A 27598-nucleotide genomic window follows, 5' to 3' on the forward strand; every position below is an offset into this window, starting at 1 on the left:
TCACTAGGTAGGCTAGTCACTGGACTTTGTCACGAGATTGCCTCCTTCATCAGGTATCTCTGTGATTCTGACCATCATTGATTACTTTTCTAAGGCTGGTCATTTCATTGTTCTGCCTAAGCTTCCTTTGGATTTAGAGACTGCTCAACTGCTAATTGACCACGTGTTCTACCTCCACGGGATCCCGTTGTCATTGTCTCAAACCAGGGTCCGCAGTTCACCTCTGCTGTCTGGAGGGAGTAAATCTCAGCCATCGGAGCTCAGGTCAGTCTCTTCTTTGGCTTCCTTCCCCAGAATAACTGTCAAACAGAACTAGCTAACCAGGAGCTGGAGGTGGCTTTCCAGTGTGTATCTACCAACCAATTCACTTGGAGCTCACAACTCGCTCGGGTGGAGCACACATACAACACCATGACCTCCACGTTAACTGGACTCTCTTCTTTGAAGGTGTGGAGGAGGCGTTGTGCATCAGCTGGAGGAGAGAGGTGTCAGGGGAGCGCGACCAGGTGAGTGATTAGTACACCGGCTTCTACTTGTCTAATCACTCTTCTCTTTTAAAACACAGAAGCGTGCTGGACCTGTAAGTGTGGAGTAGAGACAAAAGAGAAGTGGAGTCGGCAGCACAAACGAAGACAGGGAAGGCCTGTAAACAACTCTATTTGACCATATTGTCTGTACAACAAAATAAACAAATCAAACCATCCTCAGTCTAAAGAGCCTTGCTGAAAGAACCCGTAGTGGCATCAGGCAATGCCACAGAAGCATCCCTGCGTTAATGACCACCTTTGTTTCTCACATTAGAAAGTGAGTTATTTGTCCCTTCTGTTCAGCATCACCGTTGCCATTGTTGATGGCTTTGAAGAGCTACTGGAGACACCCTTCTGAAGACTAAAGTGCAGAACAAACATCTGGCAGACTGATCAAATTACACCCGAGGTCAGGAAGCCAGGTGAACAAAAACCACTGATGTCGGTATATAGATCAACTGCATACCATCCATGACCGTGATCAAGTCAAAGGATATTTTTCAATGTGAGGCACCTCAGAATTAATAATTTAACTTCCTTTGATGAAGTTATATCCTACATTTTTCTACAACTTCTTTTAAATGAATTTCAGCAACAACCCACCAATAATGTTTCATATAGATTATTGCTCTGAGCTCTGTGAACAGTATTTCATCATTTATATCTGAGCCAGTTAAGTGATGGCCACACTTTTATTGTTTTATTGTTAAGGCTGTAAAGTGTTTTTACAGGTGGTCAGATAGAGATCAGGCTTCAGGGAGATATGGGCTGAAGCCTGGGGCTTGTCCCTCTTTAAGCTGTGAAAGACAGCTTTCTGCTTGAGACTGGTATTGATTTTGATGGCCTTCTTATGGACTGGCTAAGGCATTTGCCTACAACATGTTTTGTATTATAACACTTTTTTTTTCTTGTTTGTTTCTTTTTGTTAAAAATCGTGTATACTCCCGAGACACTCAAAAGTGAATACTCACACAGAGCAACATTTACAGAAATCTGGTGGCTGGAAAATGTGTACTTCAGCAATAACAATGTATAAAACAAACCAATGTTTTTGTCTTTTTTCATGTTTTTTTCTGAACATTCTGAACAAAAATCACATTATTTTCAACTAAATAGCCATAGGCTTTTGTTGATGATCACCTACTCTAAGTTCTGAGAATAACTTTTGACATTTACTGTGTAGCTTTATCCTACTTTCTTTTGACGATGGGGAAGAAAATAAAAATTACACCTTTTCTTATACACAATAAACGTGCATTGCGATCAATGATATTTAAGAGGAAGCAGATCGATTGTGTCTTTATTTTGTTTGTTTTTTGTTTTATTGTTCATTTAAATGTAGCTTTCAAAAACCAACTCCACTTTTCTCTCAAAATAAGTTATGCATACTGCAGTTACAACACGTTACAAGTCTAGGTCCTGCCTTTTGAACAAGTTCACAGAAAACGAAAAAAAATATCCTTCTGGGAGATCACACAGTGAATGTATGATAATGAATTAGGGCATTTTTCCAGGGAAAAGTTAGAGATGGATAAATATTCATGTCAGATTTCCTGCACCCCTGGTATGTTCTCAGTGTGTGGTCTTCTACCTATGAGAATGTGGCCTTGGTAAACAGTCAGCTCAGTTTGAGATGGATCAAAGACTAGGGTACAGAGGATTGAGAGAAATGTTAATGGGAAAGAGAAATTAAACTGCATAAGAATGAGGGAATTATGCTTACAATGCATCTGTTTATGGCAGAGAATGCCTGCTGGGCAACTGCCTAGGTGCTGCGCTATTATAAAGAAATAATAAAGGAACCATCTAGCTAGTTAAAAAGCTAGTAGATCTTTTAACAATTTGACTCCTGGGATGAGCTTTGAGTAATCTGAGGGTTTTAATACAATTTTGCATGCTGATCAGTCCCTGCTTGGTTCCTGTGGTCGACTCGAAGGAAAGACAACAGACTCGTTGACTCTCCTTTCCCTACGCGGGGTGACTCTTTTTTTTTAATCTGCGGCCGTTTGCTCAGGCTCCACAGACGCCTGGTGCCCGAATTCTTTTTTCAGGAAGAACTTTAGTTGCTAAACAGATGTCACCAACTCCCTCTTATTCCAGCTTCAAGGTGGTCTTCTTTGAACTTGGCTCAGTTCCCCCAGTGCTGTGCATTGTCACATACAGACCACCCAAGTAGGCCATATCAAAGACTTTATTGATGACTTTGCTGATCTATTGGCAGTTATTATGCCTCAGTATGATTGAGTCTCAGTAGTTGGGGATTTTAATATCCATGTGTTGTCCTCGAAAGGCGTTGGTCAAAGTCTTTCTAAATGTCATTTACTCTTCTAATCTTGTACAGTTTATGTCTGATCCTGCACAAGAACGTGGACACACACTTGATTTTGTTTTAAGACATGTTTTTTTCTGTTGGTCACCTTGAAGTTTGTGATGCTGTGTTCTCAGACCAGACGCCTGTTGTATTTGACATGCCTCTCTCTGTATTTTGATTCAGATATTGAGAATTTATCCTCTCACTTCAATTTTGCTTAACAATATTAAGATACAGTGGCTCCAAACCCAAACCTGAGCCTTGGTTAAATGACACTGCCAGGGCAGTTAGGCGTGAATGCAGGAGAGCTGAGCGAAAGTGGTAGAAGGATCATTTACAGGTATCTTTCCAGATACTGAGGGAGAGCTGGCGTTTTTATCAGAGAACTGAAAAATCTGCTAAAACTAAATATTTTTCTGATATTATTCCCTCCAATTGTAACAACCTGCGCGTCTTGTTTAAAATCATAAACTCTGTCCTCAATGCCCCACAATCAGCCTGTCTGGAGAGCTCAACTGAAGTGTGTGAGAACTTTTTGAGCTTCTTCACTAATAAGGTTGCAAGCATCAGGGCCCACCTTCATGATTCTTCTTATGACTCCTCCATCCTTTTCACGTGCTCTGGTGTTTTTTACCAGTTTGAGCTTGTCAGTCTTTCTTTGTTGGAAGAAATAATTGGCCATATGAAGCCCGTTGGGTCTCCCAGTGATCCAATCCCACCTTCTCTCTTTAAAGAGGTTTTTTCGACCATAGCACCATATGCACTCAAGATTCTTAATGGCAGTCTCGCAAATGGGGTTGCACCTACTAGTTTTAAAAATGCAGTGGTGACACCAGTAATCAAGAAGCCTACAGACTGACACTGAAAGCCTAACAGGGACTGAGGCACAAGTTACCCTTCTAATGATGATTTAATTAATGTGCATATTGAAAAATTTCTTTAAGGTGTGTTTTGACTTTCAGAAACAGAAAATGATATATAGATAATCTGTGTTACATGTGTTCTATGGTTGTGGTCATGGATATACAGTCATAAATAATGATGTCTCAGTAGTTGGACTGCTCTGGTAGTTTTTCATTTTCTCTGTTTTACTCTGAAGACTTTTTTTGTCCCTCTTGTCTTTAGTCAGCAGAAGATCCAGCCATCTACCTCCAGAGGAAATCTCTCTTCAGCCCCGTTTTACTCTTCGATGGGTCCCGCTGTCTTGTGGCAATTGGAACCACTCCCATTACCACATGTACCAAATACCTTGGTCAAGGTTTGCTGTATCTGATGGCAACACTTCTGTCTGTAATTCAGACTGAAGTGTTACAGGACAATATCCATGAGAGAGACACCACAACTTCATACAAAAAAGCTGTGGCAGAGTGGAAAAGTTTTATTTAAAAGTAGAGCGGTTCAGTCTAGGGATACAGTATATGACTGTCACGTCTGTGTTGAAAAGTTTTGATCAGACATAAGTGTTGTAATATATAAATTTACATTCTAATTTGTTCATTCTTAAATGTTCTGCTTTAAAAAGTGAGTTTCAGTAGCTTTCAATGTTGATCACAGTTAACTAGGTTTACTAGTTGTGAGAGAAACACAAAACAATGCAACTTTACCATGGCTATTTGTCCTGTGGGAAAACAGTTACTATTGGTTACATAATGATGACATAATGTACAATGTATGTTATTCATTGCATTATAACCTGCACATTACTGTTTTTTTTTTTTTTTTGCACATTTGTGTGTGCAAAGTTTCAAGCAATCGATGCTATTTGAAGAAGCAATTCAAATAGATGTTGTTGAAGAGTATCTGTGCTTGATTTCATTTAGTGTACACTTATTTTAGGATAGAAAACCTTAAAACGGCAATTCAGACTATTCATCTTGTTTAGTTGCTCCTGTTTTAAGATCTTTTCTCTCAAAATTAGGAAGAAACAACAATCAAAGGTTAATTTTGAGTTTATTTGACTTAATGAAGTGCATGAAATGAGTGTTCAACTACTTGTTTTAAGATATTTCTCACTTGTCGAATGCCTAGATAATTTTTCTTATTTCAAGTGTAATTATCTTGCTGCGCTGGCAGATTATTTCACTTGATTATAGTTTAAATGTTCTCAAACTTATTTTGTTTTCCCCTATATTAAAGGAGCAGTGTGTAATAATTATGGTGATTCATTAACAGAAAGGGAATATAATACATATAACTATGTTGTTAGTGCTATATAGTCACCCTATAAAACATATTGTTCCGTTTATATTACTTTAGATTTCGCCTTTTTATTTACATATATCGTGGTCCGCTTTACACAAAGGCTTACCCACAAGGACAGCACTTGCATCGCCATATTGATTACAGTGGCCTAGAAGGGACAAAGGGTGGCGCAAGCGCAATTTGCCGCTACTTTGCAGACGATCAGTTGATCTGAGTAACTATCAGACCATCAGACTAAATATAAACAGCCTTTAGCTTTACGTAGGTAATATTAGCTTCTATTATCACGCAGGTAGTTACCTGGGGTCCACAAAACACTAATATAATGCAGAACAACTAACAGTGACATTCACTGTAAGCTATCTTTTCACAGAATATCTAACCAAAAATCTATTTATGATTTATATCTCTAAAAGTAACCTCAGAACTTGAGAAGGTGGTTTCACTTGATGGAGAAAACATTGTGACTCATTCAAGTGATGGATGTGTTAGGGATTGTGTGCCGCACGCAGTGTCAGGCCACCATAGTTTCTATGAAGCATGGTGTTGCGTTCAATGCGTGATTGGAAATGACAGAATCTAGCGAATACAGTTCAAAAGCACTCGGGAATTACAGAATCTGACGAACAGCAGATAATTACACAATGCTCCTTTAATATGGCTATTTTTTTTCAGGGTAACTTGGACCCCCATGTACTTTCTAACTTTAGGCCCCTCTCTAAGCTCCCTTTCCTTTCTAAGGTCTTGGAGAAAATTATTTATTGCCAGTTGAAACTCAAAACAATTAGCACTATTAGGAGTTCTGAATGATGTTTTTTTTTTTAGCTGGAGACTCTGGTCACTACTCTGGACTCTGCAGACTCTGGACTCTGTAGTTTTGGTTCTGTTTGATCTAACAGCTGACTTCGATACAGTGGACCATCAGATACACCTGTCTCGTCTGGAGAGTTGGGTGGGCACTCATAGTGGTACTTTAGAGTGGTTTAGGTCCTACTTATCAGGAAGAAGTTTCTGTGTCTGTTTTGAAACTACTGAGTCCTCTCCAGTGCCTCTCACGTGTGGAGTGCCTCACGGTTCTATTCTTGGGCCTCTTCTCCTCTCCTTATACTTACTTCCTTTTGGATCAATTCTTTGAAGATATGGTATTGCGTTCCATTTTTCTGCTATTTTTATAGTCAGATTCATATGCCACTGAGGCAAGAAAATGGATATTCCGCAAATCCACTACTTGAATGCATTTCAGACATTAAGGCAGGGAGGTCAATTAATTTTCTGCACTTTAATGATAATAAGACTGAGGTTATGTTGTTTGGGCTGACAGGGCTCCACAGTACCTGTTGACTTGGGTTGGTTAAGTCAACATTTGACACCAGTTGCAACAAACCTCGGTGTAAGGCTGGACATCAACCTCAAATTTGAAGCACGGGTTAGCTCAATGGTCAAGTCCAGCTTTTTTTAACTGAGACAACTTACTAAAGCTAAACCATTTTTTTCTTTGCATCACTTTGAGATTTTAATCCATGCTTTTATCACGACTCATTTAGACTATTCCAATGCATTTTATTCTGGGCTAAGTCAAGCATCACTCGCTCATCTTCAGCTGATTCAGAATGCTGCTGCTCGTCTCCTAACTGGCACAAAAAAATGTGAGGACATTACTCCGGTTCTGGCATCACTTCACTTGCTTCCAGTTCATTTTAGAGTTGATTTTAAAACTCTTCTTTTTGTTTTTAAATGTCTTCATGGCTTTGCCCCACAGTATCTGTCTGATCTGCCTCAGCTGTATGCTCCATCATGTTCTCTCAGGTCAGCAGATCAGTTATTGTTAATCGTCTCTAAAACAAAGAGAAAACTTAGAAAAACTGTGTACTGAGTTACCTTTGCACATCAGGCAGGCTGACTCACCTAATGTTTTTAAGTTCTCTCTTAAAACACATTTTTTTCCTCATTGGCTTTTAATTCAGTCTGAGTTGTTAACTTTTACTGTGACTTTTTACTGTTTTGGTTTTAGTATTTTATTTTTTAGTGTTTTTCTCTTTATGGTTTTATTTTATATATGTGTAAAGCACATTGGCCAACTGTATTTTTTTAAAGCGCTATATAAATAAAGTTGGATTGGATTTTCTAACATGAACAAAAATGTTTAACCTATCTCTACCAAACACTGGCATTTGTTCATAACTTCAAATACAAAATTATGTGTCTCTAAAAGTCAGAATAAAGCAAATTCTGAGATTTGCATGGAAAGATGTGTGAGATTGTAGCTGCTTAAGACATATCAAAGAGCCCAGTAAGTTGTTTTGCTGAATTGAGGAGTTGGGCTGTTAAATATTTTTTCCATCAACTGATGTACTCAGATTGAATACAAGAGGTGAGCAAAAGCGACTCCACTTCTGACACTGAAACTTTGAAAATAGTTATATGATAACGCATTGGCCTCAGACAAGCAACTTACTAGCTAACTGTTGTGCCTTTATCATATGAAGATTATACACCAGCAGAGCCAGCAACACATCACAGAGGTTCAATGGCTGTGCAGATATGAAAAGAGTTTAATTTCAAGTTTCATGAGTCAGCAGAGACTGATAGACAGTTGAGGACTGCCAGCAACACCCAACATTTATTTTTAAGAAACCTTTATGTATTTATTTATTTTTTTGTGATTTCACTTTTAAGCAATTTCCTTCAATTAAAACAAGCTGACTATCTGTTTCATTTGAGCTGATCTGAGGTATTTTTTTTCATCAGAAACGCCCCCCTGTGGATACTGCTAATTTTCTTATGATATTGAGATATTTCCAAATAATGAGGCAAGATAAATTAAGCACGGATTTAGATGGAGCCAAAAACATTTTGGCATAAAAATGCATATTTTTGTTAAAGTAGTTGTAGTAAAAGTAGTAGACATCCGTTAGCATTTAAAACACTGGACCATCTTTTGTGACAGGATTAATTGCTCAGTAATTTCTTGCAGTCATAACAGGAAGTTCAGCAACTATCATGCAGTCACACTAACTGGGATTTTTTCCGTATAAATAAGAAAACTGGAGGGTGAGTGTGAACAAGAGTTCTTAATATAATGATAAATCTAACTTTTGTAATGATCAAGAATGCATGGGTTAAATGACAATATCTTTAATAGTTATAGTCCTATCAAAGGCAAGCTATATTTAAGTCCATTCTAACTATTCTATTTGCATCAGGGTTGTATTACCCAGCTCTCACTGAACGCCCATCGTCCTTTTTCTTCATGTTGTTTTTTCCAATGACAAGAAGTAAAAGCACAGAGTAAAAGAAATACAAGGGGGATGAATCAGTAGTTGACCAAGAAAACCAGAGTTCATCAAAGCTTCTTCCAAACTTGTACTTTTGTATATTTTGTATATTGAGCACCGTAATGTCTGAATGACCATCATGGAGCTTTTCCAATAACACACACTGACATAAGATTTTCTGGAGAATCTCTGGAGTATTCTGGAGTATTTCTCAGTCTGAAGAAACTACAAATATTAAATGAAAAACATTTCTGGGCTTAGATTTTCTGCAATTATCAGAATTAATTGACTTCACTCCTATTTTTTAATCAAGATTTAGAAAATATTGGAATATTGACATAAAAAAAAATGTTTTGGCATCTTGAACTTATTGATTCAACACTTTTGTTCAATCAAGCTTGAAAGACAAAAACATGCATGTGTTGCATCGTGTTTAAATGTGTTAAAATATACCAATACAGATCAAATAAAGAAAGGACACACTGTCCAAACTTTCCTGCTCCATGGCTTCAATACCATTACAGCTGAAATGTGAACTCGTCTCTTTCATACAGTATCAGTACAAATGACTAGTTGGGGAGAAACAATCGTGAAAGTCAAGTGAAATTGTGACAAAAAATATATTGAAATGAAAAAATTAAATTGTCCCCATTCCAGTACGGGTCAGAACATGCACGGCACATGTTCACTTCTTTCTTGTGAACTTTGCTCAAGCACCATTTTCGATGAAAATTTCCTCACCGGGAAGTCAGAGGCTGAGAGAGGGAGGAGAAGATAGCATAACTGTGGAGAAAATTAACTAGGATTGACGGCTGTTGTTTAAAGAAAGGGTTTAAAATACATTTTGACTAAACAAGCACAAGAAATTACATCAAAAGTTGACATCAAATCAGCTGCTCATAAAACAGGCTCTTTTTACAAAAAGATGAAGGCAGTAAAATCTGAGAGATACAAAAATAAGTGTGGTGTGGCAGACATTGAGCAGATTTTCTGTGACACGTGTGCTGGAAAGAATAAAAAACAGCATCAATGATATCCAGTGTTCATACCAATGTCAAAACAATTGCAGACACATTTTCTCATAAAAAACACAGCACTTATAACTGAGAGTTTTTAATTGTTGCCCCTTAAGAGAATCTCATTGCCAAACAATAGGAATGTAAGCAGAGTGGTGATGAGAAACTCTGCACATTCAACATCACTTTCACCTTGAAGTGTTAGTGAATGAGAACCTGAACACATTTTGTTGTTATAACATTGACCGACAAACACATTTCCATTAAAATCAGAAGTCTTACTTCTTTTTTTTATGTTTCGTTGTTTTTTAAACCCAAGTAGAAGGGATAGCAGAAAAGTGTTACCTTCAGCCCCGGGGTCAGGTCGATGGGGTCAAAGGTGGTCAGAGGTGAAGCCCAGGACGTGAGTCAAAGGACAAGACAAAGGGTGGGACACAAACTGGCAAAGGTCACAGAAAAGCACAAAGATATGGCAGCAGGGAGAGGGTAGAGACGCAGGTGGCAAAACCGAAAAAAATGAAGGAGATGTGGAAGGTGACTTAGAAGAGGGCAGCAACACTAGGAAGATGAAAAGGATTCAAACTTAAGCGGGGATTTAGGAGAAAATGGAAGGATATAGCACAGAGGGAAGGTAAAAAGCAGAGGAGGAACTTGTGTGGGAGGGCAGTAGTTTCAAGCGGCTGGGAGCAAAGAGGCTAAGTCAATTCCTCTAAAAAGTAAGAAAAAAACCAGAACCAAAATAAAAAGGATTGAACCCATACCTTGGTCGTTTAACGTCAGGTGCGCCAGACCTTGAAAGGGAAAAAAACAGAAAAAAAGAACAGAAAGAGGAAGAAAAGGAGGTCATAAAAGGCACGGGAAGAAAAAAAGCATTGTCACAACGTTGGACTGCAGTTTGTGACAGACATCCTGGGGCAGACTCGGATGTCAGAGTTCAAACCAAAGGTAAAAGAAAGAAAAAAATAAGAAAAAAAACAAGGAAGAGAGAAAGATAGAGTAATAGAGCGAATAGTAACAGAAAGCAAGCAAACACTTCTTGAGTGAGGTGTGGGGGGTTTAGAAAAAAAAGCATTTTCATTTGGCGCAACCCCCGAAGGCTATTGCTCACACAAATGCTTTTTTTTCTCCTCTGGAGTACTTATGGAACACACAGAACTGTTTGGCAGAAAAGGCTTGAACTGAATTCCTTGTCTCTGACTGTACTCAAATAATAAAACAAGAATCTAAGCTCTGAAAAGTCTCATTGAGAGAGGTCACAGAGTTATCTTGAAAAAGATTCAAACAAAATCAGCACAACATGATAACTGAGCAAAACCACCACAGCAACTTAGTGGCTATCTAGCTAACTGCTGGCTAATGTGCACAGATCTATCCAGGCATGCAGATCTATACAATGAAAAGAGAGACATCCACAATGGCTCCTCCACCGTTGGCGGTGAACAAATTTCATTAAATAACATCTGAATAAGCCCACCACATAAAAAAACATTCACATATTATACAATGCCATCCTAGGTGTGGTCAATCCTTAGACTGACTGATGTGCAAAAAGAAACTCACTTGCTCTGAAAAGCTTTGTTGTACCAAGTTCTTACTGTTTCTGTGAGAATGAAAACCAAAGCTTCTAACATAATCCTAAAGCAGAAACATTAACACATTCACAACCACAATGCCGTGTACAGTAAGTGCTTTACTGTTTTTTTTTTTTTTTAAAGAAGGAAAAAACATCCATTAGAGGAACAGAAATACAAGAAAAATTAAATATGTTTGCCCTAAAGTAGAGTTTATCATCAAATAAACTGAATGGTTAAAGGAAATTGGATTTATCCCCAGGCAGCCCAAGGTATACACAGCAATATACCTGTAAAACTAGAAAATTCCAAAGGTCAAATCTCTCTACGTCAACCCATCTTTCAGTGATCAATACCATTTCAAACATAAATCTCTAGGCGATACCAGAGAACAGCTGAATTTAAGTAATAATTTACCATCAGGGATGTGCAATGCTGCAACCTTGGGGTGTTGTTCTATGCTTCACTAAAATAAAGCTCAACAAAGAAAGCACATAATTTACCAGCACAAACAGCCGTCATACAGGCAGAGAAGCACAGTTGAATTATTTAAAACATGATTCAGGCTTGTTCATAAGTACAGTTTAGGGATATTCAGAAATCCAATTTTTTTTTCAACATTGATTGAAACTTTTGCAGATGCACAAGTTGCCTGCCTTAGTGAAGACATCTAAAGTATCTATCGTTAGCATAAAAATCAACATGCTCAGTATCAACATTGTTTATATCAATACAACCCAATTCCCAAGAAAGCCACTCTCATTCATAAATATGTTTTTACATGTTTCTTTTGTCTTACAGCCAAATAAGTCCAAAATTGTCAAATACGACAACGTGTCAACTTACTGCTGCTTAAAACATTTCCAGACTGTCCTTTTGCTTGAATAAAATCCCGATTTTATAACCAGTGTCATCTGACAAAATCACCATTCAAGTAACTTAAAGACGTCTGTGAAGTGAATTCATCAAAAATATCATTCAATGATCTCCCACAGAGAAAGTAAGTCAGTCAATAACTATTTTGTCCCTGTGCATCCATACAAAATGCAGTACACAGGGGTAAAATTAAATGGATAAGTTGAGCTGTAGCATGAATCAATTGTACAACTAATCATGCTGTGTGTGAAATCTGTTCTTAAGCCAGTGGTCTTCAGCTAGTCTTGTTGACAACTGAAAGACCCTTTCTGATGATAGATGTCCCAGACAAAGTCGGCATCCGGTGTTCCGAAAAACAACATCTATTCCACAACAAGTAGGTACATGAAAGAAGGCAAAGACGACATTTAGATGACTCTTAACCACAAGCTGTTTTAGTTTTAGTTTTTTTAAAAAAAAAATGTGATCCAGGGGCAGAGGAAATATACAGGCAGAGTATTTCATTTATCTGGCAGAAATCCCTTTCCTGCTGGCCCTTTGCACAAAGCTCAATCATTCTCATTCTGCCACCTTCTGTTTTTGTTCTCATGCACATAATCCATTAAGGAGATAAGGCAAAGGCTCCTGCAATGAAACAGAATGCTGTCACTGCATACCAAATCATTCAAATACACTCCACACCACCATCCTTCCATCCCAGCCTTGTCTAGCTCAGGCAGGCAAAAGACAGCAGAACAATTTTATGGGAAAAGGAAGACAAGAATGGGCAGAGGAGGAGAAGGTAAGAAGATAAACACAGAGCAGAGAGAAAGAAATTGTAAAAAATAGCAATTGCAAAAATTTGTTGAATAGTATATTAACCACCTGTGTTAGTCAAAGTTGCACATATAGCTGTGCAGGTGGCAATGAAAACACACACACACACACACACACAAAATATTCAATCTAATATATTATTCCAAGAAAAGAGTAAAAATGTGTAAAAGCCACAGGTGTGTAAAAACGTAATGTATTGTAAACAAATGTGTAGCTGTAGGCTATTTTTGCCAAAGCAGTCAGATACAAAAGCCACCTACCAGAGTATACAGAGTATACACACATTACTTTTGAACGTTTTGACACAAGCAATGCTTGGCAGACCCCTCCTATAGCTTTCACAAGCAATTGGTCTGCAGAATGATTTACATTACTTATGACTACTCCACACTTTCAAATAAAGCACGAAAGGAGAAGCTCTGTCTTTCTTGGTTTCAATTCTTTGTCAAAATCAAAGTGCAAATCAAATTATCACAGGGAGAAGCGGTTGTGGCTTGACGCATTCAGCGAACAGAATGACATTGACGATACTAGTCCCCCCAACTCCTTGACATCTGAGCATTGATTACATCCCTAATTGCGTGGTAAGCACAGATGGGAGTGCCTAACGGAACCGGTGCCGTTTCGAGAGCGTCTGTGATTGGCTGGTTATGATTGAGTGGCAGATGGAGCACAGTCATAATTTCGTCATTAGGAGGAGGCATGCTCGCATCTCTTTTGGCATACTCCTGTTCCCCTCTGTTTCATCAACTTTATTTTCACCTTTTCTTCCTCTTTTTCTCCACATGCAGCCCTCCATTAGCCAGCTGCAGCTGCCTCCTTCTCTCACTTCTTCCTCATCTGCCATTTTCATATGCTGCTCTTAGGTCTGAGACCACTACAGCTTTGGAAACCACTGATCTAATCCAAACTGCTGCTGCTACTCAGTTAAAAGCAGCGTCCCTGCCAGATACTACTTAATAAAGACAGTAACAAATATTGTATGCGTGTTTATCACTTCACTGATATACAGATACTTGAAAACTGCTCTTATTTTTGTTGAAGGAATGGCTCTGTGAGGTAATGCCTTTGTTTTGTACTTTCCTGAATAACCTTGTCAAATATTAATCCATCATAATGTTCCTCACATATTTACAAATTATGAGCATAATCATCCTTCACACAAGTGCACACATGAACAGATGTGTTGGGTCTTAGGACAGCAGCAGCAACACACACCAGCAGGGGACAGAGAAAAATGGGAGTCATCATCATTATCCCTTTCCACCCTTTTAGCACTTGCTTTCCCTCACTTCCTCTACCCTCGTTCATCAGATGGACACACAGACCAAGTCAGAAGGAAGAATCTGTTAAGTCTTTAAGCCCCCTGTGGCACCAGGATGGCATGTTAAACAGCATTGTCCTCTAAGGACTCTCACCGGCATATGGTCAGAACCATTTATGTGCCTCCTGAAAGCACATACCATACAGACACGAAACCCTCTTCTTTACTTGCTGATTGCAAAATAGCAGACACAAAACAGCTGTTAAAGCTTTTTTTTAAGGACACTGCTCCCGGTGACCTCAGTGTGAACATGCGTCATCAAAAGAAAAAAAGACAGAGGCTGACAAAAGTCATGAGATGCACGATAAGAAAAATAAATAATTTCATACGCAGCATAAGGCTTGTTGCACCCTCGGTTCAAGACATTAAACTGCTCACCATCCAGAACATTTGACCCATCCATAAATCAATGGCATTCTTTATCCCAGGACTGAGATAACATTCCACATTTCCTATGTTTACCATTGCTAGATAGTGCATGCACGCGTTTTGAGAGCTCAAAAACAAATTGAGGTAATTTGTCCAAACATATGTTGAAAAATGTCCGAATATTGTTTTGACTGAATATGAACATTATTTCAGTAGCTCAATCTATAATGTAACCTCTTTGAACAGCTTAAGTAATTCTGAGACTGTGGCAGATTTCAGAGCGCTTTAATAATTCATTGTGGATATCTGTTGAATGAGGAAGAGAAAGACATAGATAAAGTGTAAGGGCTAAGAACACCTCTACAATACTGCTTCCATGTCATCTAATGCTTTAAATTATTAACAGAGATTGTTCTGTTCCAAAGGAAAGAGGTGTAGTAAAATTACGTTCTTTCACATCAAGTGGAAACAACTTACTGGGTCTCGAGCAACAAACTGGGAGCTTAGAATGAAAGGAAAAAAGAACAGCTAGGCTTGCTGAGATAACCCCCTGTCAATTATCTGATACCCACACTGACCCACCAGGACTCAACTGCTCAGAAGTATTGTGATCAGATCTAGCAACCCAAATGGATTAAGACTTGATGATGGGCTTTTCAAGAGAAAGCAAACGATTTTGAAATTGGATAACATCAATAATACAGCCGTGGTTTTAGTCAAAGCTTTAGTCAAAGCTTCTCACAGGATCAGGATGCCTGTGATCCCACAAAAAATTGAATCATCCAGACCACAGCACAGATGTGTAATGTAATGCATGCATGTTTACTTCGTTGTTTCGTGATCTGACCTCTAGTAATATGCCTTACACTCTCAGCGTATCTGAATGTAAAAAAAGCACTCCTTTAAAGCATTTCAGAATCATCTGTTTATGTGTGTGTGTGTGTGTGTGTGTGTGCGCGTCTGTCTGAGCGCACATTTGATTTCTTAGGAAATCCCACAGAGAACTGTTGACCCCCGGTGACGCACTAAGCGAGTGGAGCATTAAATCTTTATAGTTGCTTTCCACTTTACAAAGTAGCAACAGTGATCATCTGTCAGGAGCCATGCAATAAACTGTCTGGAGGCCTGTCAAATTATGTGATTCACTATTTAAAGATGGAATCACACAGAGCCACACAACATAATTAAGGCTGCTTATAGTACAATTGCAAGTTTTAAAGATTTTTACAAAATTAAAGTTATAAAGCATACATACTTTTACCATTAATGAAGCACACTGATTTTATAGAGGCAAAGGCTAACCCATACTACAAAAACTGAAGTGCTTTATGTAGTTTCTGCATCGAGGGGATCAGAAAGGGTAAAAAAATAAAATACTAAGATTCTGCACCTCCTTCCATCTTCTAATTAACACCATAACTAAGCACATCACTTAAATTCCTACTCATAGCTCATTATATCTCAGCTAGTATATCATGGAATACGTTGTGAAAAATAAATCACAGCGTCTTGAAGATTGGTGGGGGGTAGAGATCTTACAGTTGCTGCTCCAGCTTAATTGAACAGTTCATAAATAAATTGGACTTCCATATGTCGGGATGAATAACTTGAATTCATTTCCTGTTTTTGGCATCAAAGTTAACACACAGAAAGGATTGTTGAAGATTTTTTCACTCAAGCTCATTTACACAAGATAAACTAAAGATGCTCAGAAGGGCTGATATGTTACACGACTCTTAAATAAGCATGATTGCCATTATTTCAGAGTAAGGCTTCGCCAATGCTGATATGACTATCACAAGAAATGTAGCATCCTCGGGTTCTAGACTGGATCTATTATATTTCAACTGATACCAATGTCTATCTGTCCTTTTTCTGTTGGTATTTTTCCCAATTACTAAATGTTTTTGGCTTGGATAAGCCATGCCAGGTTCATCTTGTTGAAAAACCAGATTCATCATCTGACCTTTATTCTTCTTTTCTTTATGAGGTCAAAACTCATCAGCAGTCCCCGAAGCAATCTAGTGTCTTTTCTCAAAGCATTCATTTCTCCTTTCTGTTCTCTTCCTAATCTTCAACTGCCTGTGTCACAGACGTACACAGCAGCTATCCCCTGGTCCATCCGCCCTCTTACCAGCCAATTTCATGGAATGAATGCCTCTGATTGCCACTTCTGGACTCTCCTCATTACAGCTGAAGACACCGACAGGGTTGAGCAACAAGATATATATTTTCTTAATTCAATTTGTATTTATTCCCCCTCTGTTTTTGTTTCTTGAGATTTCAGAAGCTATAATCTCAGTGTCTGCTGTGATGGAGAAAATGACTGCATTGATAGAAGAGGGAAGGCTCCCTTCACTTGGACGATTAACAAATATAAACATATCATTCTAAAAGAACAAAACTATCAGGAAAAAATAAAAATAATACATGAAATATTTTGCCTGTTTGTTTTGCACAGAGAATTAATCGATCAAGACCATTTAGAAATACAAAAAAACTTCACATAAGATTAAGATTAACAACCAATTCAATTTAAAACTACTGAAAGCTATTTGCACACAAAAGGTTATGTTCTTCAGTTATTAGCATAATGGGCTATAATAGAGAAGAACTTTCAAAAACCAAGTAGGGTTGTCACGGTCCTAAAAATTCAAACTCTAAACCAATACCAAAGAAAATACTTGATAATTGATATTTTTTTATATCGCAAATTGAAAAAGAACAAATCAGGAGGCTTGAAAAGTTTTATAATAAGAAAGGTTTCTTTTTTTTTTTTTTTAAATAGCAACCCCACCTTACATCATCTTTAATCCAATTCTTTCTTTTTTTATTATTTCATTGTTTAATATTGACTACATTACTGATAAATATACCATATATATATGATGATAAACAGATAATTTACAAAATGATCTAATTTCAGTTTTATTTCTAAGGGAAAATGTCACAGTAAAACTTTGTGTCGTAGGCAAACTTTTTTCCTCCCTACTTTTCAAATGCTGCAGAAAGTACCGCTGCAGTTCAATTTTCAATTCCCTTCTTAACAACATGATAAACTGCTTGACTGTTTAAAGTCAGAGGGAGGAGATCTCTGCCTGCTGATTCCACATCTTCTCCTCATCATTAATTCAGGGCCACTGTGTCACATGTCTGATTGTTTGTTTGAAAAATGCATCACAGATCAAAGGTTTGAGCGAATTGCAAGTGAATGTAGCTGCTTACTGAACAGAGAGGTACATGATCTAATTACATACTATTTTTTGTGTTGATTAGTATCTCAGTGTTGATTTTTCTGACAACTATAGACACCAGAAATGCAGACTTAAACTTAAACTTAAAATCTGAACAGCAATTATTTTTTTCAATTTACCTTGTATCAGTTTCTCCTCTGTGCCATGAAAGCTCAAGTGAAAGGAAAGTGATCTACAGGGACATTAGTGTCAAACTGCACCTTGTTGATGTTTAATACTTCATTTTGACAATCATCCCCCATGTGTTGGCGTTTAGCTGCTCAATCCCGCTTCTCGACACCAACAGCAACACTGTGTGTATCATAGATTTGTGTTTGGAAAAAAAATTGCAAATTGTAATGAGTTTTCCTGAAAATGTGACTCACAGAGATTTTGTCTTGGCAACCTCCTGCCTTGTGTCTGGGGGTGGGTGTCAGCAGGTAACCACACCATCATCCCATAATGGAAATTTAATGTTGTCCCACAGAGAAACACAATAACTTCATTTAACTCATAGCGTCGGGTAAACACCATTAGACCTTGGAATCAGCAGCGTTCCTGGAAGTTCAGTCATTTGAGAGAGCCAAGTAATTATGGGAAAACTAATGGAAATTTGTGTAACAAATGTATTCATAATTCATAGCTTATCTTGTGTGGGTGGAGTCCTCCCAGTGAGAAACGATAAGCATCTTGATTTGACTTGGGCTGGAAAATCCAAACTGGTGTAAGCCTCCAACAGTACAATAGTGCGTTTCTTCACTGCGTGATAGCGAATAAAAAGTTTATGAAATAGATGCTTTTTCAGAAAATGTGCTCTGTACAATTCCTTTGTCATGACGGTTAGTCTTATAATAATGTTATTGACTTAACAATAAAACTTTAAAAGCATATAACTGTTTTCTTTGATATTTAATTTCAAAACAAGCCTGTGTACTAGCTTTTATGACAAAATTTGATTCAATTCAGTTTTATGTATATATAGCGCCACATCAGATCCAGTGTCATCTCAATACAGTCCAATTCAAGCCAATTACAGTCCAATTCTTTACTTGAAATTGAGCACTTATACTTTACAGGGATTTTTTTTTCTTGCCATATGGATACAAATATATGTAGCTATGTATTTGGATATGTCCAATGGCAAGAAAATAGCTCTGACTAATAAACTTCCCCTCATTTGTCATCTGTTTCATGTGAGGGTGATGTTCTGGCATAAAATGTTAGACATTAACCTTAAATAAAAGAAATAGACATGTATTTTTCCTGGAGAAAACAATATCTCATTTGATTTCAAAATCCCTGCTGCTTGCTTTAATCTTACCAAACTCTAATTAGGCTAACTAAACAAATAAGAGATAGCAAGAAGTCCTCTGCATAATCAAACAAAAGGGCTCTTGAGTCCCAGCGAGCTGAAGGAGCACAACGGTGTGAGAGAAAGAAGAGAGGGTGGCTGATCACGGGAAAATTAACAGCATTGAACCTTGTAAACAAATATTTCAACAATGTTAAACACATTGCAGAAGACATCTGGTGCTACTGTGGTGTGAAATAGCGCTGCTCTGTTTGGATGAGGGTTTCACTTGGACAATGAGGACAAATTTCTACCAAAGAGGTAAAACTATAACAAGCAGTATTGTGCAAGTTCACACTTTACAGGAACTAGTTCAAAGTTCAGTTCACACAGATTAAAAGTGAACTAGTTCAGGTTAACAATTTACTATCTGAAATTCTGAACTGAACCCACAGTCCTAAAATGAACAAGCTCATTTTCCATTTTTTCTAATGAATCCCTCTGAATGCTCCTCCTTAAAGCTGTGGAGAATTTGAGCACAAGGCTACCTGAGCAGATGTACACACATCTATCCATTTATTTATCTATTACTATCTCAAAATAAGTGATTTTGGAGAAACTTTATTTGATCATGTTTAACAAAATGCAGTTACACTTTGACAGTCAATTTTGCAGATTTAAATAATCCAACTTAATCCTCAGAAGTCACATTTATATTTCTGTTCTTATCACAGATTCTGCCTCTGTCAGGTTAAATAAAACATTAATGCCCTTTTATCATCACAAACTGTGGCACTCTATCAGTTTACATTTATCATACCTTAACTAAATGATTCCATTTTCTTATTATTCTGAACCATCTTTTGTTTTAGTACTCGAGCGTTTATCAGCTTCTATCTTGTTGTCTGCTGCAGGAGTGTTGCTGCGTAGTTCTGCACGTCTGCAACTACACATCTGTATGCTAATGCAGTTGCAATAGTTGTACACATGGTAGTTGCACCTGTGTCTGGTACAGAAATTATGAGGAAGTTTGCTCACTTCTGCTGGAGCACAATTCATTATGAAACGTTCAATGTCAACAACAACATCCTTCAATACCGCAACAAAGAGCTGTCCTCAATTCACATTCATAGATTAAAAACTGCCTTGTTCAGTTAAAAAAATCCTGGATAATATGAACATTGCTAATGAATGTGCTTATCTTAATGCGTTAATGCACCACAATGCCAATAGGACAAGCTGGGGTGAAACAGAATCCATAGTTCTACCTATCATTATTACTGTTTGGAAGAGACTGAGCACTGTTTTTGCTTTCATCAGTACTAAGTCCTTTACTTACATAGACCTTGAAAATGCTATATTTCCTTGCAATTTATGGAGGCACCGTAGTCTTCCTAAAAATGGTCATCACACTTTTTAGACCTTGTGCAGGTGTGTTTTCTACCTCAGTACCACTGCTGCCATGAAAACTGTAACCAGTATTCCCTTTACCATGACAACAGTCATACTGGTGTAGTCATATCTGTCTCTGTCTTCTGACATTCTCATGTATTGACTTCTCTATGCTTTTCATTAACCATTATCACCCCCGCCCCTTTTTTTTGGCCACAGCACTGTGGAGCTTACTTCACCTTTTCCAGGGCATCTCTTTCTACAAGTATTTGCTGTGTTTTATTACAATATCCATCCATATACACCAAGGTTATATTACTGACAAGGAGAGTTCTGTAAACATATCAAGGGGACATTGGAATCAATGATTCTGTTCACAAAATGTCTGTTAATTGACCACTGAGGTAAAATCTGCATGTAATACTGGTACAGAGCAATGAAAAATCTCCCTAATGCAGTGGTTTTGATGCTAAAACCTTTTTGTATGGTTAGGAATCCTGCATCACACATCAGTAGTATGCAGTATAAGTATAAAACAAGAGGGAATGAGTTATTTTGAACAGGGGAAACCAATATAACATGTATAGGCATCAAGTGCAGTACTGGTCAAAAAGTCTGGACCTATTCATTGGCTGAAATTTGTTTGAAGCCAAATCATTAATCTGGCACTGAGGCAATCAAATGATAGCTCTGTATTAACTGAAAGGCATTGCAGCTAATATTAGACCATATTTCCTCAAATAGAGACAGAGGCCTTTGTTTACTTAAACTGTTCAGAGTATAACCCCTGTTTCTAATTCTCATTGTTATGTTTAATCTGTAATTTTTTAATCATGGATTATTTCAATGCTACAAAACAAAATCTGGAATAATGCAAACAAATACTTGCTGTCACGATTTACGTTTTGTTTCATGTCTTGCCTTGTCATTTCCTGTTTTATTTTGAAAAAAATCACCAACTTTCCCCTCTCGTTCAATGTACCTTGCCCTTCCTCCCGTGTCAAGCGACTGATTGTGTTCCCTGATTCCCAAGTGTTTCCACCTGTTCCCCTTGGTCCCTTATGTGTTCAAATAGTCTGCGTCTCCCTGTGCCGGTATGTTGCGTCCTGTTTCGACCTGCATTACTCGCTTCCTAAATCATAGTCACAGTCTTGTCTCGAGCCTGCAGTCGAGCGACTCTCCTGCAGAGCATATTTATTTGTAATTTATTCATAGTCATAGTTTATGTATTTATTAACTCAAGGTAAGTTTCATAGCGTTGTTCTGCTCCTCCGTTTTTGGAGAGTTTTGATTTGTAATGTTTCATAGTTCCTCCCTTAGTGGAGCGTTTTTTTGTTGTTGTGTTCATTAAAACCTTTTGTGCCGCCGTTAAAGGCGAGCTTTATGTTGATAGTTAACGTTTCATAGTTCCCCTTTTTTTTTTTTTTTTTTTAAAGTGAGCGTCCTTGTTTAAATCTGCCTCAATAGGAGAGCGTGACCTTGTTTTGTTATTATTCATGGCTTTTCTGTTTTCCTCCTAGAATGAAGAGGTTTTTTTTTTTTTTTTGTTCATCTTAACTTTCATAGCTGCACTCGTCCTCAGCCATAGTTGCTGAGGAGAACGCTTAGTTTTTTCACAGCCCTGTTCATTTGCTCTGTGAGAAGATCCTCATCCTGCCTTGACTTGCTTTGTTTATTTAATAAACATCTTTTGCATCTGTACCGAGCCTGCACATGTGTCCTGAGTCCTATGCTATGACACTTGCACATTGTTTCCACATTCACATTCCACATGTTCATTACAGAATCTACCAGAAGTCCATTCATTCAGAAGGAAAGCCTAAAATCAGGACAAGAGTCCAAGACTCCGTTGTCAATTTTTCCCTTGAGGATGTTGAAAAATTTAACTAGTGGATTATCATTAGCGACTGCACTATGTGCGGGGAAGTGGGTTAGATAAAGCAGTGGATATGTTAAACTACTATCTTCACAAGCTATTACTATAAATTTAACACTCTCAGGACTTTATCAAATCAAAAGAAAATGAAAAGAACCACACCTGTCCTTAGAAGGCCTTTCAATGTGAAAGATTCACATCCATGCCATATACAAGAACTCACCGGACTGATCCAAAGTCCTTCAAAATGAATCAAACAACAATCATTATATGCCAATATGTTAATCTGACAGTTTGTTAATCCAGCAAACAAAATGTTGAAGCAAGATTAGCATATTTGGCATTATTGGCACCATCATGTTATATCTCGCAGCTGGAACTGTTGTAAAAGACTGAGGTAAAAAGGGGCAAATTTAAAAGATCTAAACTTACAGAATTTCTCACTAGACGACTACAAGTTTTACATCTTCAGTATTGTATCAAATTGTAGAATAAACAAAAAAAAAAGAGAACACATGAGTACCTCTAGCACTTGTCTATCAGTTGCAAGGGCATGTTTTCCCAAATAGCTTTTAGAGACCAATAAAAGCCTGGGGGTTACAGGTTGAATCATTTCAGGGCCACATCTGATGTATCTCTGTGTGAAAACGGGCCCTTTTACTCTTGGGAATTTCAGTGAATGATGCCCCCTGCTACCGAAACCATCTCCACCACTGTCATTTTGGCTGGGTCCCTTGAAGTGCAGGACTGCTTAATCAGATAGCACTGTCATGCTAGACTACACCGGTCCCATCTGTCATAACTGCATCCACCAGGATGTTTCGAGCCCCTTGACAGCTCTTTAGGAAAACCGCTCAATCTGTTCTCCGAGTTATTTTTAGATCTTTTACATTTTTCTCTTGCAAATGCAGCAAAGGCTGCTCTGCATAAAGCAACATTTTCATATGGATTCAGGAAGACTGACTTTCCTCAATCCTGCATCCACTACCTGCACGTCCATGGAGAGGTCTGGCAGCAGATCACAGGGGTTTACTGCTGCCTGAGTCACCAGTTTACTTGGCACATGGGCTCTCATCCTCCTCACGCCAGCCACTCCTTAACAGTGTGTCAGGGGCTGAATACCAGTTTCCAATGGATTAGCTCATCCACAGAGAGCCTAAAGGAAACTGGATTAGTGGCTCACAGCACACATGAGAGAGTCCCTTAAATTTGTTCCCTACTGTGTGTAGAGGCGGGAGGTCATTACTTGGTCATCAGTTTACAAGTAGAAGACAGCTGATAAGACACTTAAAGAGGAAACTGTTCCCAATGGATTTCCCATTGTACAAGATGTTAGCTCAGCTTTAAAACACAATATCTGATTCTTTGTTTTAAAAAAAAGTCCAGTTTGCAACTGTTTAAAGCTCCCTTTGAAAAAAACATTTCAGGATTACCTCCATATGCTATGACTTTCAATAAATGCTAGTTCTTGAGACATACATAACTAAAAAAAAAACAGCAGCCCACAACTGCTTTTGTTCACCAATTAATGTAATTTGTGAAAGTATAAAAAATAGACACAAGTGATCCGCAAGAGCACGTCTAAAACCTCACAGCATGTACATTGCTGTGTCAGAGCATTGCTGCTGGGTATCTAACATAACAGCAATCAACATCAACAGAGATCAGGCTGGTATCATCTTGTCTTTCAAAAGCCTCAGTGACATACAAGATTCTAATGAACACAATGGACAACCAACCTCTCTCTCAAAGAAGATAATATCAAGTCTGGCAAACTGACCACAAGGTCGATGATCTGTTAAATATGATTGTTATAAGCAATTATCCAGTGTGGACCAAAGAGCTTTATCTGACCTGCTGAGAATGGCAAATTGAAAAAAGAAGCCGTTTTCTTTATGGGCAATGAATTTCTCTCTGGTGGGTCTCTGGGATGTTTTCTGCAGCGTGTGGCCTGTGTGCACAATCGCATGAAAGAGAAAGTGGTTTTATATATCAGAACAGAAAAAAATCCTCTGGCCTATAACAGCTCATAAAATGAGGTAAATACAGCCTCAGATGAACAACACCACCACATATTATACTTATATACTGTAAATTACAGCTAAAACGTGTTTGAGGAAGACACCGGATCGGTAACACCAGCCTGTTTCTCAGTCATCGTAACAACACAGGTAGGAAGAAAACCACATGGCTATGTGTGTTATCTATCTGTGTCTGTCCAATTAACAGCTCACTGTCTTCACACTTCAAGCTATCGGTTAATTATAAAAAAAAAGAAGTATTCAGAGCCTCCTGAGACAATAATGCCTGTAAGTTGTTGTAACAGTAGGCAGAGCTCTCCCTCTCACATGAAATGGTAGTGTAGTTTAAAAGGTAAAAATATGAAAGAAGAAGCACTGTGTATTTCACAAAAGGTCAACATTTGCAGGGATAACGCGTTTGCTGACTTAGCCGTGAGCTTTAAGCATGAGAGATTTGTGAAGGCAACAACAGCTTTATGCATAAACTTCACTTAACTGCAGCAGCTTGTTGAACGGCAGGAATCAACTAACATTTAACCAAACATTTTAAAGTCTAGTACGTGGCTATCTTTCCAGCCACTAAAACTTGGCTAAAATTTAGTTATGTAATAGAACAATGATCCCAAGCACAGCTGGAAATCTAGAACAGAGTGGCTGAAAGAAAAAATTAAACAAATAAATAAGAAATCAAAGTGTTGCTACAGTCCAGTCAAAGTCGCCGTCTGTATTCAATTGAAATGCCATGTCAGGACCTGTGAATAAACTTAATGAACTGAAGAAACGTTGTACATCTGAAGTTGCATTTACCTGTTTTTCAAAGTCCTTACAATATCCTATTTCTAAGACAATCTAAGGACCCGAAAACAAAATCTGACATTATGACTTCAACATAGACCCATGCATCATGCAAATATTGTAATGATTAGGCAGCAATTTGTATTCTGTAGAGTGTCTCAATCTAGACTAACGCTGAATGTGAATGAATCAAATTTAGAAAATATACATTTAAGTTCTCAGTGGGGGAAGTTTTTTAGAAATGGCCCATATTACATTCATCCTATCAATCAATTTCAATATGAGCTCCAGTAATTAAAACTAATTGCTTAGCTAAAGAAAGCAAATGACACTGGGATCAAGATTGAAAACAGCTGTGGTGGAATGGATCTGCTTTGGGGAAAAAAACAGTCAATAATAGAGTATTTCATCAGTCAGTAACAGAAACATACAATTAGAGCTGGCTCAGAAATACCAAAATCAATCAATAGGTATTTTTTTTATCTCTCTCTGTTTGCCCAGGCTTGTCCATGAAAACTCAACCCTTTTTGTCTGGGCTCTTTTTACTTAATATCCAACTTCCCAAAATATTGCCTCCTTGCAAAGATTCAGGTTTGTCTGCCTTCATCTCCCACACTGTGTCCGTTCCCACACACCTTCTACATCTCAAGTAGCTCTCGGGTGCTCCGTATCTATTGAAAGCACACAAGCTCAGGAAGAAGCGAAGAGTGATCAGTGTCATCTCCACTTCATTTGTATGATCAACTGTGCCTCTTGGGGCTCAAACCAGCAAATCTGGGTACTCGGCACTTCAGAACAGTCGCCATCTGTCGCTGCGATTCCCAAGGCAGCCTGGTAAGCTGGGGTTTTATGCTAGTGGTGTGGAATATGAGTGTACAAGTGTGTGAGCGCCCTGAGTTACTAGGTGCAGTCATACATGCAAATGAGCATCTGTGGTTCATGCGGAGTACTCAAGTTGAAAGGCTTTTAGTGCTTTCACAAAGTATGAAGGTAGTGCAATGCAACAAGTGAGTGTTTGTTTGATTTTAGTATGAGCACATGAGATAAAATCCAAAGTGCAATTTAACATGCTAATGAACTTAAATCTTAAAGGAGAAACTAACAAATCTACAGCTCACTGAACCTGATGCAAAGAATTTTGAAATTGGACTTGCCACTATGGTTTCCAGCTGATAGAACCATTATCGTTAACATTAATGTCCGATGATTCTCTTGCAAACATCTGCACAGAATGAGTGTGTCTGTGTCTACTTATATTTATTACAAAAACATTTGCCAAATGATAACACCTTCCTTTGGATTTTTAGGATGGATGTATCAGTAGCTTTTCATTTGTTATTATTTTTCTTCCCTTTTCTTTTAAAGCATGGACAATATGCATGTGCGTGTGAGAGAATTTGTGCATGTGTGTGGCCTCCTCCTCCTTATCTCCTTCTACCAGGCCACTCTGCCATCATGCACTCCAAAGAGCACCTAGTTGTCATTCAAGTCAACACACAGCTTCGAAAAATGTCACCATATGGGAGAGGTGAGAGACAAAGAGAAAAAACACAGAGAATCTCGGAAGTGGTGTGGGTTTCAAGCGCTAAATTCCCTCAGTGGGTTTACATAATTTCTTTCCGTTGTGCTTTTTCCTACTTACAATCATAGCTAACACTTCAGGGAGAATCTGCTTTCAGGTCTTACACATGTAAAGCACTTTCTCAGTACAGTGTTGTGAAAGAGAGGTGTGTTTAGCATTACATTCGTTCGTTAAGTTTTATTCCACAATGAGAGAGACAGGACAGGACAGTGGCAGAAACAGGGACATGACATGTGGCAAAGTCTCTAACCTGGGTCGGCTGCAGAGAAGACGCTGTACACAGACCGTCAGCTCAACCAGCGGAGCGACACAGTAACCCCTATTTTAGTTTTCATCAGTTGCAGAGCTCAACAACATGTCACCAATTTACAGAAATTCTAATTCTATATCACCAAAGACTGCTTGGGCTGCAGTGAATGGTATGCTACAGATCTTTTTCATGGCTGGCTTTTAGACTTGGAATAGAAGAATAAGCGCAGGTGTATTAATGAGGGCTACATTTAGTTTCAGGTTTTGTACATGCTCTACATCTAACCAGTAAGCACCACTGTAGAAGTGGAATGCAGCCCTTGTTCATACACCTTAACATCATAGAGTGAAATATCCCAAGCTATGTCATCATTACAATGTTCAGCCATACCATATAACGCATGTTTTTCTAGTTAAAAAGACTTTGACTCCTTAAAAGAAAATTGGCTCGTTTAGACAGCATTAACTATTTTCTCCACAATTTCACTTCATACAAAAGTGTTATCTATAAGTAGGTCTACAAGCGCGGGCTGAACTTACTGTGATTTGACTGATACAAAGCATTTTACAATAATGTGACCACAGCAATTGCAATCAATGCCAGAAACAGTTCAAACAAAAACCACAAAATAGATGAAAGATGAAACCTCCTGGTAATCCACTGATTGATCCCTGACTCCTCTGCATGCATTGTCTGTTAGATAATTTCAGAAAACAGACAAGCTGGCTGATTTTTGACTGACACCTCACACGAGTCTGAGAGCATTCCCACCTTGTGTCCAAAGGCTATAATAGGGAAGAGAAGAAAAAAAGAAAAGAAAAATAATGTTTTGATGCAGTTTTCTCTATTGCTCTGGGTTTTTGTAGCACAT

The 27598-nt window shown here is 38.2% G+C and overlaps 1 protein-coding gene across 5 annotated transcripts in view; it reads right to left on the reverse strand.

The window, feature by feature from the left end:
• The window catches only part of nrxn2b (neurexin 2b), a 634570-nt gene that overhangs the window by 446744 nt on the left and 160228 nt on the right, over positions 1-27598 (reverse strand). For all 5 annotated transcript variants that reach the window (XM_072375804.1, XM_072375805.1, XM_072375806.1 and 2 more), the window contains exon 4: positions 10093-10122. In XM_072375804.1, the coding sequence (XP_072231905.1) occupies positions 10093-10122 (30 nt within the window). The remainder of the gene's footprint in view (positions 1-10092; positions 10123-27598) is intronic.

Source organism: Leuresthes tenuis, unplaced genomic scaffold (assembly GCF_036924035.1).
Source record: "Leuresthes tenuis unplaced genomic scaffold, fLeuTen1.0.hap1 SCAF_22, whole genome shotgun sequence".
Taxonomy (NCBI): Eukaryota; Metazoa; Chordata; class Actinopteri; order Atheriniformes; family Atherinopsidae; genus Leuresthes; species Leuresthes tenuis.